General features: G+C 40.7%; 1 protein-coding gene across 2 annotated transcripts; it reads left to right on the forward strand.

Moving 5' to 3' along the window:
• The first annotated feature begins 4252 nt into the window (after positions 1-4252).
• znf576.1 (zinc finger protein 576, tandem duplicate 1) lies at positions 4253-18111 on the forward strand. 2 transcript variants are annotated; one of them, XM_028581303.1, is made up of 10 exons: positions 4253-4350; positions 4887-5432; positions 7639-8151; positions 9117-12760; positions 12837-13101; positions 14496-14696; positions 14778-14870; positions 15546-15732; positions 15878-16085; positions 16181-18111. In XM_028581303.1, exons 2-10 carry the CDS (start codon positions 4949-4951, stop codon positions 17468-17470), a joined length of 6885 nt encoding a protein of 2294 aa, XP_028437104.1. In that variant the 5' UTR covers positions 4253-4350; positions 4887-4948; the 3' UTR covers positions 17471-18111. The 2 variants fall into 2 exon arrangements, with proteins under 2 accessions (XP_028437104.1, XP_028437105.1); XM_028581304.1 differs by having other exon boundaries at positions 15546-15723.
• The last annotated feature ends 744 nt before the right edge of the window (positions 18112-18855 follow it).

Genomic DNA, 18855 nt, shown 5'->3' on the forward strand with positions numbered 1-18855 from the left:
TTACTGGGTTCTGTGATTTTATTCAACTTCAGTTTAGTGAATCTGCATATTTGTGGTTTGACTCATCTTTTGAGTAATTATTACTGGCCGTGTATTGGGTTATCAGGGCATGTTAACTTCAGCAGCATTACATAAAAAAATATATATAACTATTGAGAAAACCATAGACAGTCATTTTAAGATCATTAGACATACACAGCACATTATGGATATGGAGCCTGGAGTGTGTCACCTTAATAGTTACAGACTTTTGTAGTGTTAAATTATAACTAAATTAAAGTTGACTGATGCATTGTAAACCTCCCAAAGTAAAAAAACAAAACATTACATTTGTTTACTTAATCTCTCTTTTAAATTATTAATTCATATTGAATTTTAAAATGCAATTGCAAAATTAATTGATCATAAATCATTACATCTGTTTCCTGCTTTAATATTTAAAATGTCCATTTTGTGATTGCTTTAATTGAAAGATTTGTAAGCAATGTGCCACCTAGAAACAAGTCCAAGCAGTTGTGGCACCATCATTATTTGAATGGCATGCACAGGCTCCATATATGGGTCACAGATAATCTACTTGCTTTACAGACATAATCAATAAAGCTACAAATATTTTTTCTAATGCGCAATGCTGATATTTAAATATTTTATAGAGTTGACACCTGACTTAACACTTGACTTGTAATCCCCCCATCTGTGAATGAAGAGAAGATCCACAACTCGGTCTTGTAAGTTTTACCTGCTGCAGTTAAACATTGGTAACTTCACCAGTAATGACCAGGCCTTTACCGTTACCAATCTGCCAAATTTAGCTGGAACATTATGGAACAATTTGTTCATTTAATCAAATCAGAAGATATCTGGTAGTTTATTTTACATACTTTATTTATGGATGCTCATAATACCTTAATCTTCAAAATATAGTACATGAAATGACTGAAAATTGTACAATTTCTAAATTTGTCTTTTTTTTTTTTTTTTTTTTTTTTTTTTCTAGTCAAACCGTGCAGCATTTCATGTAAGGATTGTGGACTAAAGTTTACACACTGGGACGTCTACAAGACTCACCTGCACCAGCATGCCCTGGAAGAGGAGGGGGAAGAAGCTCAGACGGGAGACAACATGAATCCCGCAGCAAAACTGGATTCTCAGAGAACGGATGATGGAGAAAACGGAGGTGAAGACACGGATGGTGATGCAGACGGGTGCGACATGGGCACTTCATTGCAAACCCAAACCTCAGGCTTAACACAAGGTGTTGAAGTTGCCCCAGCTTCAGGGAAAAAGAAACTTAGGAAGGGTTATGCTTGCTTGGACTGTGGGAAGGTTTATACATACCTGGTTTCATTCACAAAACACCAACAGCTGCATGAAATCCAACAATCATCTAAAACGACAAGTCAGAATTTGCGTGAATATCAGTGTCCAGACTGCGGGATGTCATTTATCAGGCGAGCGCGGCTGCTCGGTCACCTGAGAGTTCACAGGTCACTTCAATCAAAACCTCCCAGATGTGATCAGTGTAACAAAAACTTTAGTTCTCTAAAGTCATGGTTGTCTCATGTCGAGCTCCATAAACAGAAACCATTTTGGTGTTTAAGTTGTGCCAAAGGCTATAAAGATGAAGTGTCACTAGATAAACACCTACACACTCACAATCTCACAAGAACACATACATGCAATATTTGCCACAAGAGCTTTTACTTGTCTAGACACCTCAGGAACCACCACAACACCCACACTGGAGCAAGACCTTACCAGTGCACATTGTGCGGGAAGAGCTTTTCCCATCCTGGAAATCTGTTTGCACACCGCAGTAGGCATTTTAGAAAATATGCTGGGTCCCGTGGGATTCCTCTGGGGATCAAGAATTCTGCGATTATTGCAAAGAAGCGAGTGATTCAAAAAAAGAGACTTCTTCTCGCTAGTGTTAAAGAGGAGACAAAAATGGATACAAACGTGCAAGAGCTGCCAGGAAAGGAAAAACACGTTGGGAAAAATTGTACTCTCGAGCCATGGAATGATGCTGGGTCTGGGGATCGCGCAAACTCTGAAGAGTCTGATTGCGGAGAGCCTTTGGATCATTTCAAGCTTTCCAAACCACCCGGCTGGACTGGATCTTATCCCCGAGCTGAGTCGAAATCCGAAAGCAGACGAGAAGGACAGAAGCTAGACAAGAGGGAGTCAAAGGAAACAAACATGTACAGAGAGCATAAGTATTGGGAATGGGAGTGTATTGAATGTGATATGGGCTTTGATGAAGTAGCAAAGCTGCATTTGCATTACATAAAACATGCTACTGGGGAGCTGCCGATACCACAGGATGACTCTGAGGGTTGAAGGCTTACAGAAACATTTATTTTTCTCATACTGGTGCCTTTGTTGACCTTAGCCTTATTTTTTTATTTTATTTTTTACATTTCCTACTGTTAAAGATGCAAGGTTAGGGTTAAGAAACAAAGGGTTAACATGTTGTTGATGACTTTCTTATTGGTATAAGAGGAGAATAATAACGAGTATCTACAATCTAGGCCTCAACAGTTCATGCTTGATGCTAGGAGATTATACTACAGGTTTTTAATGTATATTTGGTGCTGCAAAACATTGTCATGAACCAAAGGGAAAGAAACTGAATTGAAAATGTAAAACTGAAGTAAAGCTACCACCCTCTATTTGTAAAACCAAATAAAATGAAATTCATTCCAAATTATTTTGGTTTTTTCTTCATGTGCAGGGGAAGAAAAATGTGTTTTACACAAAGCAGCGTTTTCAGAGACCACACTATTCTGTGGACTCGTAACACCATTACTGTTAAAACAACTACATGGAAATATTTTGGAGAAAAAAACGGAGTTGTGATTGAAATGTTTTGCTAATATTCTGAATGCTGTTGGCCACTGTATTTTTCCAGCATGTTTTACCAATATTACTCTTGCTGGGGCTTGGTTGAAATATTCATAGGGAATGAGTATTATGTTTTTAAATGTTATATTAATTAATAATAATTCTTGAAAGCAATATACAAATATATTTTCTGACTTTTAAAACAACCTTTCCCAAATTGCCAAACTATGACAGAATGTTATGTTATTAAGAGCTGAAACATGTTTTAGATATGGTACTAAGGGCTGAGATATTTTAATGTGGTCATACCAGATATTAATGAACGACCGCAACAGAGAGTGCAAGACTTCTGTGCATTTTATAGCTCACAATTACTATAAGCTTGTATATGGTTGATCATTTCGGCACAATCTGCAGTTTGACTTTTTAATGGATCTGTACTGTAAGTAATGGCTGAGTTATTAATACAGTGAGAGCTAATCAAGAGACTTCCACACAATCATTAATTATAAATCCTATAATTATGAGCTTATACATGGTCGATCAGCTTGCCGTACTGAGCTGTTTCTAAGTCTAACGTAGGTTCTACAATGCTATATGTAAAGGATGGGGTATGAATCCTATGGATATCTGTGTAAGAAACATCAGCACAAATAACGCTTTTCAATACAAGCATTGCAAACTACAGGGCATAACAAAAAGGGTACAAATTATATATATGCGATACAGTATCTCGTGAAATATGTAAATGTAAATAAAAGATATGAAGAGTCCAGTAATAATGGTGCAGCCTTGTGTGCTAATTGACTTTTTTTCATTCGTTTATGGAGGTTTCCAGGGACTGCAATAATGGGATTTTAAAGTGGATGCCTGCATCCCTGCAACATCACATGATAACATGCTGCATAGCACCACCGATACACCACTGTGTGCTTTTATCAATTATTATTAAGTTGTGTCCTAGGGAAGAGTTTCCCAGAATTTTTTTTAATTGCTAGTAGTAATTGCATTGCTGTTGCCAGGGCATTCCTTTGCTGAATGGTGGTAAAAACCCTGTGGTGTTGATGTTACAGTTTGCCTTAATAGACTGCTGAGACTAACAATAATAAAAATAAAAATAATTTTTACCAACACATATATTTTGTATATATGCGTAGAAATACAATGACCTCAACTCTACCCAGAACTGTTGTAAGCCTTTTGAAATCAAGTCCAAGTCTAAACTAGAGATTTTTTTCTTAGCACTATTGTACATTGCTTCAACTGTATATCACACAACTATAAAACCAACAACAAACTGCTATGTTGTAGTATTTTAACGTTACCAGAGTGGGCAATAGTCATGGATTAAGGGGAGGCTAATTGTGGGAAAAACCACAACTCCCATGACTTCTCTGCGGCCCTTGTCAGTGACGTCACGATGTCTGCAAATCGTCTCTGTGTGTGTTTGTGTGATGGCTTTGTGCGGAACGACGCGGAGATGTTTGGGCGGACGAGTCAGCCTAGGTAACCTTAAATCTACATCCTCCGGCATTCATACAGTTATACGGGTCTCTGTGTAAAAAGGAAACGTAGAAAGTGAACGAATAGTAAGCATCTTTGGCGCTGTAACGGGTCGGATATGCAAACAGTTGCTACACGATTTTAGTTTTTACCGCAAATCATTGAATTTAAGCTAACAGGGCTACCATTATCTGTATCTGGTTATTATTAGAGGGGGTTTTCAACAAACAATCAGCATGGCAAAGCACTGTATTCAAACACTATTCATGCCAATTACACAATTAGAATTTGGGTTATACATCAGCCTCCAACGGCTGCCCTCCATGTCGGTCGGTCTTCTTTTGTAATACAAATGTTTTAAACCCATTCATTCCCTGGTCTCCCAGCTGTCGCCGTGTAACAAAGATGCTATTCCCTTCTTAAAGACTCATATTTTATGCAGCAGTTGAACACGTTTGAATGACATCTGTGATATCAGTAAGTGTTTCTGTAGCTATGTGTTGGTTTATGTAATTAACTCATTCTGTGTTTCTGTGTAGAACCTGATTTCAGAGAAACCTATATGAGCAAGTGCATTTGAGGAGCCAAAAGGCAGGCAGCCATGCAGAGTCCGACCCAGTCAAACTGCAGGCCAAACCCTGTGACCACAGCAACCACAGAGCAACCACTGGACACAGAGACTGAAGATCCGCCAGCACAGAGTGAACCAGATGCACAAGAAAAGGAGAATGAACCTGACGGGACTGCAGCAGTAGTCTCGCCACAGGAAAATGGGACAGGGTTGCTAACAGTAGAAACACCTGCAAGTATGGCAGTCACACAATCAGTGGAGAATGAGCCTGCTGTTCAGCCACTAACAGAGCCCCCAGTTGACACTGCAGGGATGGAGACAAGCTCTGCTTCGAAGTCAACTGCCCCCACAGAACCGATGCCTGACATGAATGCAAATCCTGGGTGTGGTGAGCAAAAGGCAAAGAAACAGAATACAGGTATCCGTGATGGTAGGAAATATGTTCCTTCCAAGAAAGCCATGGTAGATCCTCTGAAGATGGACATGTCCAAACCACTGGTTATGCCTCTCACATGTGAGTATTTCACCATGTATGTGTGGTGTTCTGTGTTATACCTTTCTGAACCAGGCAAGGATTGAGAGACCCATTTGGTGTTTGATTATTCATTTTCCACTATAAAAATGAAATATAACAGTACTTTAAATCACATTTTGTAGTTGGGACGTTCTGTGTTTTCTCAAAACTCAGTTTACAATGTGATATGGCAGTCCATCGGTCCACATAGTAAACAGATTTTCCACAGTAGGGTGGTGGTTGCTGTGATTTACTGTCATAGCATGTTAGTTACTGTGATTTTCTACAGTAGTCTAATGAATAATGTGATTTCTACCTGGCATGTTGATTACTGTTGTTTTAGGTTAAATACACAATATAGGCTATTGTAAAAAAATATATTCAGTAGTTAAGTGTGCTCAAACATAATAGTGAAATTCAGTCATTTTGCAGTGCAGTTTTACAAGATAGAATACTCTTAAAATACCTCCATGTTTTGTTTTACCATACTGGTACAGTAGTGCAGTTAATAGGTTTTGGTGTTCAGTAGCAGCCAAAGTCACCAAAGCATTTGGCTGATATATTATTATCATAATTATGAAACTCTCATATATCTAAATTGGTACCTGCCTCAAAAATCCACTATTGGCTATACTGCAGGCTCCAATGCACAGGAGGACAGTAATGATGTGTTTTCCAATTTTGACTTCAGATGTATACAGGGACGGACTGGGGCTAAAAAACAGCCCTGGACTTGCTCCCAAATATCATCCGGCCATTCGCCCGTAGCCGTGCGTGGCAGACACTAGCCAGGATGTCCTGATACTATGCCACAATACTGTAGCCTATCAGACAAGGTATTCACAGCAAGTAATATCTCAAAACCAATGATGATAATTTGGGTTGTGTTTATTAATGAAGCCTCAGCCTTCAAATAAAAACTAAAAGTTTAAAATGCCATTACATCTGCATTGAAAATAAAATACAAATAATGAAATGTCACTGGCTATAGAAACCCCAAATTACACAAACTTGTAATTATAAAACAGTACAGAGTATTACTGACAACACTTTCAGAGATAAAGTAGGCTACTTGCTGTACCTGAACATGGGGATTAGATATTCTGTTAGTTACTACTATACCTATTCAAATATAAATGTATATAACGTGTTGCTTTGTGTTAAAGAATTAGCATTGAATGACCTATTTCATATTTTATGCTTTTATATTACACTTTTGATTCATATTAAGGCTGTGATATGATGAAAATGACTAGGCCCTATCAATGTTGTCTGTGAAGCTTTCACAAACAACCTCCAGGTCTTTGCCAGTTCCACAATAGTAAACACAAATATGAAAGACATGGACAAACTGCACTCTGATGGAAGACAGACAGAAAGTGCGAGCTAGGATTGTTATGGTTAAACTTTTGGTTAAATTTGGTGAATTATTTAGCCCCCTTCCCTGTTTGTTATCACGTTTAGAGTGGTACCAATGCATGCCTGATGTTTTCCCGTTTAATTTAATACCATAGTCTTCATCCTAGCAGCAAAAGTGAGCTTACTACAACCTCTCATATTCAACCAAGTGAAATCGCGGTCAACCCTTTAATGTTCAAATTAACCTAACAGAAATTATTAAATACATTAAATTTGACAGCACTAAATGGCACGATCCTTTTCATAATCATGATGCACACTCATGTTGAGCTGATTCAATATGCAATTCGCTAAGATAGGGATAAAGGCAGCCTATAAGTTTCCTGCTCCTCGCACTTACCAGTATTGCTGATGTGAGATTACCTCACATCTAATGATGTAGGCCGACTCTTCTTCAGTTTTATTTTTACACGTAGCATATAAGTGATTGTATTTGCGCCCTCTGCTGTTGGCTGTTAATATCGCTTTAATAGACTTTTTCGTTCTGGACTTTTCCATAACGCACAGATTGTCAGTCCGTTCCTGCATGTATGGCAATAAATTAATGCGACCTTATCTTGATGGTAAATGGAAGTTGTGGAAGAGGTAGGGTTGCCTTTCACTATTTTGTTTGCCCAGACAAACATTTATTTGCTGTGAGTTGTTTACACGAGAATGTGCCTTAATTACCCTCCAGAGCCACATTATGTTTTATTTTTGCCAGCCTTTATACTTTTTATGAATAAATATCTCTATTCTAAGAATATGGATGTAAACTTTGTCCACCTCGTGCCCTGTTTCCCTGTAGCGTCTCAGCTCTCCCTGCAGTGCATCGAGTGCCACATAATCTTCAGTGATCACAAGAGCAAAGAGCGTCACCTGAAGTTGAGCCACCCAGCAGAATATGAACAGTGCATTCTGAGGAACGCCCTTTTCGCCTGTTACGTTTGTGACCGCCACTTCACAAACTCCACCGAGCTCATGATCCACCAGAAAGCCCACACAGAGAAGAAACCCTTCAAGTGTCCAATCTGTGGCCAGGCCTTCAACAAGTCATCAGAGCTCACCCTTCATAAAAAAATTCATTTTGGCCAGGACGGTTATGCCTGCGCTGACTGTGGCAAACCTTGCAAAACGATGACATTGCTGAAGTATCACCGCCGCACACACACTGGAGAGAGGCCGTATGTTTGCAAGGAGTGTGGAAAGAGGTTCACTATGTCCAAAGCTCTGCAGAAACATATGGTGTCACACTTGCCAGAGGGAGCTGAAGGAGATGGGGGAGACACCACAGCTAAAGCACCACTCAAGAAAGATAATGGTAAGAAAAATGTCTGTGTTACGGATGTCTTATTATTTTACACATTCAAATCTTAAAATACTTCTTTAGCTATGCTAGCAACATGGTATTAGGGATGAACATATTAGTTTATCTGTCAGTCCACCACTTTGGTCCTGACTGAAATGTCTCAACATTTATGGATTCCCATTAAAGTTTGTACACGCATTCAAAGTTCTCAAAGGATGAATCCTAATGAATTTGTGAATCCCCTGACTTTCCTTCTGGCACCACTATGAAGTTGACAGTTGTGGTTTTGAGGGAAATGTCTCAACAACTATTAAATTAGATTTGGTACAGACATTCATGTCCGTCTCAGGATGAATTGTAATCATGTTGTTAATTCCTTAACTTGTCATGTAGCGCCATCATCGGTTCAAATTTAAATTTTGTCCAATACATTGGTTTCTGACTAAATACTAATGACAATACCATCAGTTTCAACTGGACTTCATGCATTTGGTGCTAATTAGCAAATGTTAGCATGCTAACACACTAAACTAAGAGTCAGGCCATTATACCTGCTGTCTCCAGCATTCAATTTAAAGCAATGCTGTGCTTATGTACAGCCTCACAGAGCTGCTAGCATTGTTGTAGACTCTTATTCTTAGTCCTTTTTCTGATCTAAAATTATAAAATATTAGGGATGCATCATCTAAACCTTGGGCTTAGTTTAGATTAGTACAATGTGTTGTATGTGACATTATTTTAATGTTTTTGTAGCCAATACATGTCTCAAAAAGGTCTGGTGTTGATTAGAAAACATATATAAAAACAATAATGTATTCTTTATACTAGGGGTGTTGAAAATAATCTAAATATCACTGTTGAATTAGAAAGAAAAAAAAAACTTAAATGATGATAAATCTATTAGGTAGCCAGAAATATGTTGTGCTTTTCATGGTATACCATAATGCATCACAACTGTCTTCTTTTATTATCTTTAGGTGCTTCTACAATAAAGTACCCTTGTTTGATTTGCAAGTCCACTTTCAAGAGTACCAAGACACGTCTACATCACATGAAAACTAAGCACAATGTGTTGCCTGCTGCAGCCAGTAAGACCCTCCCAGCTGGGCAGCAAGTGAAACAAAGTACACCCATTATTACTCCAATATCTTTTTGCCAACCAGCTTTACTACAGATGGAGCCCAATGGACCTCTGCAAAAGGTTGATGCCAATATTGACACAGAACAGATTCGCAGACTTATTGAATCTTTGGGAAATGTGCAGAAAGTGAACCAAGTTGTCATATTGGGGCAGGTGCCACCTCATGCCCCACCACTGGAAGTGCAGCAGATATCCCAGATGATAGAAACGGGGAATTATAATCTCAATCCACCACAGATGGATTTTCTAGGACTGAAACAGCCGGAATCTAAGATAGTTGAATTGGACCCTTCAAATAACACATGTTATTCAATGGAGCAAACAATTATACTGGAACCTATTACGCCAGATGAACAGTTGGAAAACCCCTCTTTCTCAGAACTAGGTTCCCACATAGCATCAGGTGAAAATATGGAGCTAACATTCAATCCGACTCAACATACAGAGGGACCGGAGGGAGAGGTCATGCATCAGATCCTTCAACAGCCCGATATTAGTGCAATTCAGTCTGATCCTATGGATCAAATGGTTTGTCAGAATGAGGTAGAAGAAAACCTTGAGCAAACAGTCATATTAGAACTTATACCAACTGTGGAGCTGGAACAATCCCAAACTGTCCCACAAAATGATATCCTGTCCTCTCTGGTACCAACCACCGACCTGGAGAAGACTGCGGATCAGACTGTATTAGATGAGCAGGAGGCCAGCCTGTCAGCCCCACCACTTATGACTACAGTTGAGCTGGAGCTGACACCTTTACAAACCGAGCAACAGGGCCTTCCTTCTTGCCCTTTTGTTACACCAGACACACTTACACAAACTCCAAGTGAATCTGAAACTAATCTCAAAGAAAAGGTTGATTCACAGATTCAAACAGTAAGTCTAGATCAGGGCCACCCAGTGATGGATGGAGCTGCACCACAGGAACAAGCTGAAGAACCATCTGAACAAGAACCATCTGAGAAGTTACTGGTAGATAGCAAGAAGGATCAGGAGCAGGTGGAAAACCTGTCTGAAGTAGAGGTTCCACCTGCAAAAGAAGATGTTCCATCACACTTAGAGACCAAGCAGGTGCCACAGATGTCAGAGTTACCCATAAATGTAATGTCAGCTCAAGAACTGGTGAAAGTGCGGAAAAGAAAGCCTAGCAGGGCATTTATCTTTCAAGGATATATGCAAGAACTGGTTGGTTCCATATACAAGGATGATTTACAAACTGATGCCACACCTGCCAAACGGAAAAGAACAAAAAAGTCTCACCTTGTTGTTAAATTTGGTCCACAAAGCAAAGAGAAGAAAAACAAGAAACAGAAGAAGCCATCACAGCAGCGTCAGCCAACACAGAAAGAAGGGATAAGAGGTCAAACACAAACAACAAATCTCTCAGAGAAAAAGGTACCGTCACAGAAGAAGGGAAGAAAAGGAAAAAGGGACAAGAAAGCGGGACATTTGGTATCTATGGCTGAAATAAAATCGCCTTCATCAACCCAGGACTCACAAGTGCAACAAATCAAAGAGGATACAAGAAAAAAAAATATGAAAAAGCAAAAAGAAGGGGCTAGGGAGGGTGTGACACACATACGTGAGCATAAAACTGTAGCCTCACCTGCATTTAAAAAGAAAAAACAAACAAAACTAATCCGAAAAGACCAGCCCAAGAATGCAAAGGATGGGAAGAGAAAGAAAAACCTGACAAAAAACCTGGCCCAGGAAGAAAATGTCAATACAAAAACAAGCGCAGCTTCAGCAGACATGCCTGGACCACACATAACGCAAGACGCTCTACTTCTACTGAAAGGTCATAAACAGCCTCAACTGAAAGTTTACAAGTTAGACCCTTCAAAGGCATCAGGTCAGACACAGGAGGCTTCTCCTCATGAGGCCCAAACAATGTCCCAACAGAGGAAAAGTAACAAATGCAAACATTCAACAATTGACGCTACAAATAGTCTCACCACAGAAGGTAAGAAAAAAGGAGGAAGACCCAAAAAGAACCAAAAAGCTCCTTCATTGTTGTCCTCGCTACAGGCTTCCCGTCAAGCACCTGAGACGCTGCCCACCAAGCCAAAGACCACCAGGAAACGTAAAGCCTCCTCAAAAGTGGAGACTGAAGGAGTGATAACTTCTCATTCCAAGCGTGCCTTAGAGTGTAAGGAATGTGGGCAAAGATTTAGCGAAGTCTCATCCCTTCAAAAGCACAAGGCAACGGTGCATATCGTAGAGAGTCCCGGTCTCACTTACACCAATGGGAACATCTTTGAAGGTGTCTCCAGATTGGATCTTTACCAGCTTCCAAAACTGCACGGTAAGGTTGTTGGAGTTATGCATGCTGCTACAGACTGGGATACTGAGCCAGAGATGGCAGAGATGGCATTAGAGGAGCGAGAGAGAAGTGTCTCTTTTCCAGCTTTAATTCCATCCCCATCTTTACCTGTTCCTCCTTCAGATGTTGAAGTGAGTTCCTATGAAAATAAGACTAGAAGTAAAACAGGAGCAAATGATCAATCTTATACCTCTCCAGAAGTTTGCTCACCATCTGATCAGTTCAAAACCTGTGAGGCCCCTCCAAACTTCACATCTGAATGTCCTTTAAGTACCTCTACTCAGACAAAGAGTTCAGACACAGGAGAGCCTTTGGCATCAGATGAGCACAAGCAAGAAGAAGGCACACTAAGGAATCCCAGCTCAGAATCTGAAGTCCAGGGTACCACACATGAAGACGTTAAGGAGGATTTACTTTTCGAGGTAGACTTAGTCACTGTTGGGGAGCAGAATGAAAGGGATGAACCAACCTCTCATGAAGCCACTTTTTCCCAAAACGAATCCAATGGAACCTGCAATTCTGAGGGTGGAAGCACTGACAAACTTCCTGGGCAAATTAGCAATGAAATAACAACTGGAAAAAGTCTAACTTCACAGACTGTGTCATGCTCCACTCATCAAGTGGATATCAAAGAAGAGGAGGAAGAAATGTTAGTCCAGAAGAAAAAAGGAGAAAAAGGATCTTTTTTGAGGAATGGTGGTAGGAGAAGAGCAACAGGACGTCTAAAACGTGACCCAATATCAAAGAGAGTTTCAGCTGGAGATACGATCGGAGGAACAGAATCGGAGAAAGAACAGGATGACGAGAAACGTCCCATCAGCTCTGATTCAGAAATGAATGACGAAGGCGAGGCCTGCACAAAGACTTCACAGACAGAGACCAGTCCTGAGACCAACAAAGCTACTGCTCCTGCCACACCCTTGCCTTCCATGCCCTCTACATTAGAGGAATCTCCTGAAGACCGAGTAGCGTTTGAGCCGGAGTCGGTTACCACTAGTGTTGAGGAGGCAATGAATGTTAGAGGACTGCAGGGAAGAGAGGAACATGACAGGGATGCTGACCATTCGCCAGTCATCATACTTGAAAAGTTCCTCACCTCTAGACAAACAGCGACGGCTGACAAGGAGCCGTGCCTGATGACAGCGAGGAACAGAAAGGTGAGATACCAATTGTACCATACATTAACAATGCATAATTAACATTGCAAACCTAAAGCATTTGTTTTTGTTCCAGGGTTTGGACTGTATTGCTGAAAATGAAGCCCGTGGGAGCCAGGAGATCAAGGTTGAAGAGAATATGTCAGAACCACCACTGGTTGCACCCATCTGTCAAAACAGACAGAGTGCAAGTGTGCAGCCACAGCACCATCGTGATATAAGAACTGTTCTGGTGAAGGAGGAGAGCTGCAGCCTCGTGCTAAATGAGGCTCAGGACACGCAGGGCAGCAGACACATCCGATGGAATGTGGAGCCAGTCAACATTGACTCCTCCAGTCCATGTAAGTATTATGGTGCGTTCTTTTTGTCTTGTAATCGCGACTAGTAGCTCGAGTGTGACGTCACATCCATGTTGAAAAACGAATAACCGTGGGTTGTTGCGTTCTTTATGTCACACAATACTACGAGTCGGAGAAAAGATGGATTTTTGTAACATTTTTAGTAACATTTAGGATTCTATTTACCCAGTTATTGACATATTACACAAATATATTTCACAGTTTGATACATTAAAATTACATTTTGATTAACGTTAGGCTACTGCTCTGCTTTCTGCTCAAGACTCGGCTTAAAGCCGTTGTTGTCATATAGCAACCAAGCGTCTCTAGCCAATTTCAGCTGCACAAGCTACAAAATAACTAATTAGGCGGTATTTAACTCCTAATAAGACTGTAGAGACATGCCTATAGGTAGCAGTATACAGTGCTATGTGTACGACTTCTTCATTTGGTTACAACAACAACAAAAGTGCTTAAAATTGTAGAAAACCACAATGTTTACTACGTGTGATGCGATACATTATTTTCCACCACTAGCACACAGCGACAAACACAAATCAACAGAGAACTCTGTAACGAAACATTATCTAACAAGTGTATTGAAGCGGCTCTGTTGTAAAGGCTAACGTTGCTCGGTTAGCACAATGACATAATGTTAGAAAGCACCCACTGACAGCTGTAGGGCAGCTAACATAATCTTTAGCTGTCTCCGTGAAGCTCCCAGCACAGAAACCAGAACGAGCTAACTATTGATAACATAAGCATTTTGGCTCGGTGGATGTCGATTTTAAAGTCATGTTAAAACTATTTCCCGTCCATCTTCCTATTTCCAGCCGCAGCCTGTCACTCCCCCCTGTACTAACATTACTCAGTACGTAACATTAGCTCCCATGCCTTGTGTTTCTCACTCTCGTAACTTATTGTTCATCAGACGTGACATGAGAAGAGGAAGATTAGCTAACGTTAGCCAACCTATTTATAAAAAAAATAGTATTGATTTTTTTACTATTCGAATTATATTCGACTTTCGGAATTCGTTCCAACAGCCCTAACTCACATGTCCATAGCCAGGAATCGATTAGCTTAGTTTAACGTTAACTCTGGAAGATTAGAAGTACTTTATTAAAGTTTTGATTCTCAGGGGGAAATTGGGTTAGGTTAAGTAAATTTGTCAGGGACCATGTCAAATATTCATATCATACAAAGAGAAGATATGTATTGTAATTAGCTATTAGCTAATTTCCAGCTAAGCTAATCACCTCCTAGCTCTAGCATTGAAAGGTGATGACTAAATAAGAATGTGGTGGTAACTCCCCTTTGTGCACTGCATTGACAGTCTGTAGCCTTTGAGGGCTTTATCTTTTCAGAGATGGATGTTTTGGGCTTTTTGCTTTCAGTAATGGAGAGTGGGGAGACAACAAGGAAGGAAGGTTGCGTCACCCCGGAGTTCAACACCAACCAGTGTATCTTCTACCCAGTAAAGGAGGAGGAGAGGGAGGTTCTACTGGGAGCTGTTCAGACCAACAGTGGGGATTTAACAACGGGACCACCCAGTGATGCCCAGCAGATGGAACATCAAGCAGCAGATAGTAATTTAGGTGAGGCATTGCCTTTCCAGTGATAATCTCCTATGACTAATGATAATACGAAGATTTTAATGTTGAATCTGTTAACAACAGATGAATGGAGCCCTTCTGCACTTGACTACCAGGAAATGAGAGTGAGAGGACTATTGTCAGAACCAGGGGTCAGTGACTTTGCAGATGGACAAGGTTTGTTTTCTATTTGAAAATGACCAGAACTTGTAGTCACTTGTTTTACATTCTTAGGGCTCTATTTTAACGATCTGAAACTCAAGTATCAAACGCGAAACGCAAGTAGCTTTGTGGGCGGATCTCTGACACTGTTGCTATTATACCGGCGGGATAAATGAGTCTTGCGCCCGACGCAAATCTAAAATGGGTTGGTCTGAAGTAGCTGGGTGTGGTTTGGGCGTCACGTGCAATAAACCAATCAGAGCGTCATCTCACATTCCCTTTAAGAGCAGGCGCGCGTGTTCCATGGCGGATTGCTATTATGACGACAGATTTGCCTGGCGCACGCCAGCGGGAGCTGTCCGGGATGCGGCAAAGTAATAAATGCCCGTCTTGCCCGGGTCGCGATGGTGCTGCGGCATCTCGGGTGCATCTCCTCAAGTCTGGAGAGGATTGCTGCAGCCATGGAGCGTGGGCCTCCAAACGCACCACCTCCCCACAAGTTCATTCCCTAATTTACCAACGTGCGTCTGTGGAGGGAAAAGTCCGCTGTGCGTCGGGTGCAAAATAGGAACGATACATGCGTCGGTGTACAAAGTCAATTGCGCCTGGTGCAAGATAGGGCCCTTAAACTAGAGTAAACATTTTGGTCATACTTTAGATAACTCATCTGTATATAATGTGATCTTTCAGCTGAGGCAGACACTGAGTGGCAGCATCCACAAGCCCTCCGGGACTTTCTCCTCCAGAGTTCTGATGAAGAGGACGTGGGTGGTTTTGAATTGTCTGATCCTCAGCTTGATTCAGAAGCAGAAGTAATGGCCTATTTCTACAAGAACCAAAAAAACACAGCATGGCAGCCAGATGAAATGTCAGAAAAGTACAGTACATCTTCTTTTTTTTTTGTTGTCAAACATTTACAGAGCACTGCTTATGTTTCATTGTACGTTCTAAAATAGGACAATTAAGGAAGAACTCAGGGTTTTGGAGAATAATATGGTAAAAAATGTATTTTTCTCTCTTAGTTTGCCAACTTCAACGAGCCAGCTCCAAACACCAAGAGAGGAAAACAGGACCAGAGAGCCCATTGACTACTTCTCCAAGTATTTTGGTTGGGATACCTGGGTAGAAATTGCCCATTGCACAAATAAACTATCCAACATGGCCAAACCTTTCACAGCCAGAGAGGTTGCACGGTTTGTTGGCATCCACATTGCAATGGGAACTTTAAAGGTTTGTGCTCCGTTTTTTGAGTCGTTTGTTTACTTGGCTCTGTTAGTGACATGCGAGACCACTAAAAGTTTATTTGGTCTCTTGCTATATTTCAGTTTCCCAGTCCGAGGCTCTACTGGGAGGACTTGACTAAGGTGCCCTTGATTGCTGACGCCATGCCATTTTCCCGTTTCCTCGAGCTGTCTCGCACGTTGAAGCTTGCCTCTCCTGTAAAGGATCCAGTCAACAGTAATGTTCAGGAAGGAAGACATGAAATTGACTTTCAAAATGCACAGCAAGGTAAAACTCTTTCAAACAGACAAAGTGAAATTTGTCAGCGCAGTGATGGGCAGAGGCAAGGGGACACGCCAACTGACCCGAACAGTTCAAAAACAGAGACTGATCCCCTGTGGAAGGCTCAGCCATTATTGTGCCGTTTCAAAGCAGGGTGCCAGTCACTAAGACAAGAGGGTGATTATGCAGTTGACCAATATCCACTTCCTTTGACTGGGAAGATGCACAATAAGAAACTGTCTCTTAACTGTACTACATTAATTGGATTTGGCGGTTTTCTCTTACATGTGGATCTTAAGTTGGGTCTGTCGGGCAAAGAAGATGCTGTAGAAAAAATGGTTCCCAAAGGTAGTATGGTGTTTCTATGCAAACAGGAACTCTCCACCCCTGCTATGCTCGAGCGTTTGTTAGTTGCTGGGGTTCATGGTGCAGGAAGGGTAGGAGGAGCCCGAGGACAGATCGGGGATGAGTTTGTAAGCTCTGACGGGAAGCTGATGTTACGCAGATCACACTGTGGCTTCATACTTTCTACCGCGGGACATGGCCAGAGGAACATGGCTTCACTCATTGACAACTTTGAGATGGCCCAGATGTCCGCTCATCTCAACAGAGATTTGCTGAATCTGTACTCTATCCCTCTCACTGCCTCGGCCCCAACCTGCTGGCCTCAAGCGGTACTCTGGTACCTAACAGATCTGGCTTTGGTCAACTCCTGGCTCCTACACAGACAGGAACACGGGGCAGCGTCTGCGCCTTTGACTCTCATGGCCTTCAGATTGGAGGTGTCCAAGGCTTTGATCCTCTCCAGCGGCTCTGACACCCAGGACTCAGTTTCCCCTCAACCCCCCAAAGATACGGCTCATGCAACAAATGAAACCCCCAATCCCAGCCTGGTTGAGGAGAGTCCTCTGCCAGATGCAGCCACACGGTACGACGGTTCAGGCCACTGGCCAGAGCAACTTGGGGAGGGAGAAGGGGGCAGGTGTCGCTTTGGGGACTGTCAGAGAACATCTCGAGTGCTATGTCTTAAGTGCTGTGTCTTTCTTTGTATCTCGCGCAACCACAACTGCTTTTTGAATTTCCATAATCAAGGGAGTTTGGGAAAAGAGTAGTGCCAACTACAGAGTTCACCCTTTATTTTTATTTTTGTGATACATTTTGTTTTCAATAATTGAGTCAATAAAATAACAATAATTGATTTAATAATCAATTTTCAATACCGGAGGTTAGATTGAGAATAACCGCAAATCATCAGCCTCTATTCATCTGTGATACTGGACATGGATCATTTGAACATAAGTCTACAAAGATGGTATTCTTGTCTATCCACGTATTAGGAATTAATTAACTGCCCGACAAAGGGCTCTTTTTTCCCCCTCCGTTTTTTTCAACATTTTGCTTTCTGATTTAGAATGTAACTGTGCTTTTGGTGTATGAAAACCAAGCTAATCAAAGAATTGTATTATCTCCTCTGTCCTTACAACTTTTCCAATATGCCTTTCACTGGCAGTAGCATTCTTTTGAAGTATTATTTGTGCTGCAGTGTGCTGCAAATGCTTTGTGATGTGGCTTATGTCATTGAGCAAGTGTAAAAATGAATTTGCCTTCAGAAGGAAGTGTAAAAATAAAAAAAAATAAAAAACATAGCCATACACTTGCTGCAAAAGGAGCGCAACATATGATTGTGACATTGCAGTTATTGTGATTTTTTTTTTTTTATTTTATTTTAACCTGACTGAATTTACTTTCCATAATGAGCTTGTTTTTGGCTCTTGGAATTTAAACATTATTTATTTTGAATTTCAGAAAAAAAATAAAAGAGGGATGAAACATTTGTCATTGTTGCATTTGTTTTTGAAGACTGCAGACCAATGTTTGCACAAAACACCTTATTCACAGCAGACATTTGGACACAGTAGCAAAAACACAGCTGTTGCTAATAACATTAACAATGGCTCTGTTCGATTCAAGTGTCCCAGCAAGCCACGATAGCAATGATAGAGACTGAGCCAGCATGCATAAACCCTGAAACTGAAGCAGCTAAATGGAATCAAAAAATATATTTTAATATTTAATATATTTTTTAATAAAATAATTTTATTATTTACATTTGTGCTTTTCCTACTGTGTCAGAATGAATTGAAAAAGGTAGCTTTATCTCAATATTTCAGGATATCATTCATCCTCTCCAATATTTATTGATTTTGTGCATTAGTAGTGTAAATCACAAAGATATGTTTTAAATATAAATAACTGTAAATTGAATAATACACATATTGCTATACAGAGATATGTTGGTCTACAGGCATATGATCCAAGAAACGCTACGGATGAAAAGACTGGCGTGTCCTAACCTATGGTCCTAACGTGTGTAACGTGTGTGTGCACTCGTTTAATATAAAGGAGGTAAACAAAACGGTAAATAAAAACAGTACTTCAAGTTGGTTTGGTCACGTGACGGAGACCAACCATAGAATCATACTAAATAGAAAAGAAG

This window comes from Perca flavescens, chromosome 6 (genome assembly GCF_004354835.1).
Source record: "Perca flavescens isolate YP-PL-M2 chromosome 6, PFLA_1.0, whole genome shotgun sequence".
Taxonomy (NCBI): domain Eukaryota; kingdom Metazoa; phylum Chordata; class Actinopteri; order Perciformes; family Percidae; genus Perca; species Perca flavescens.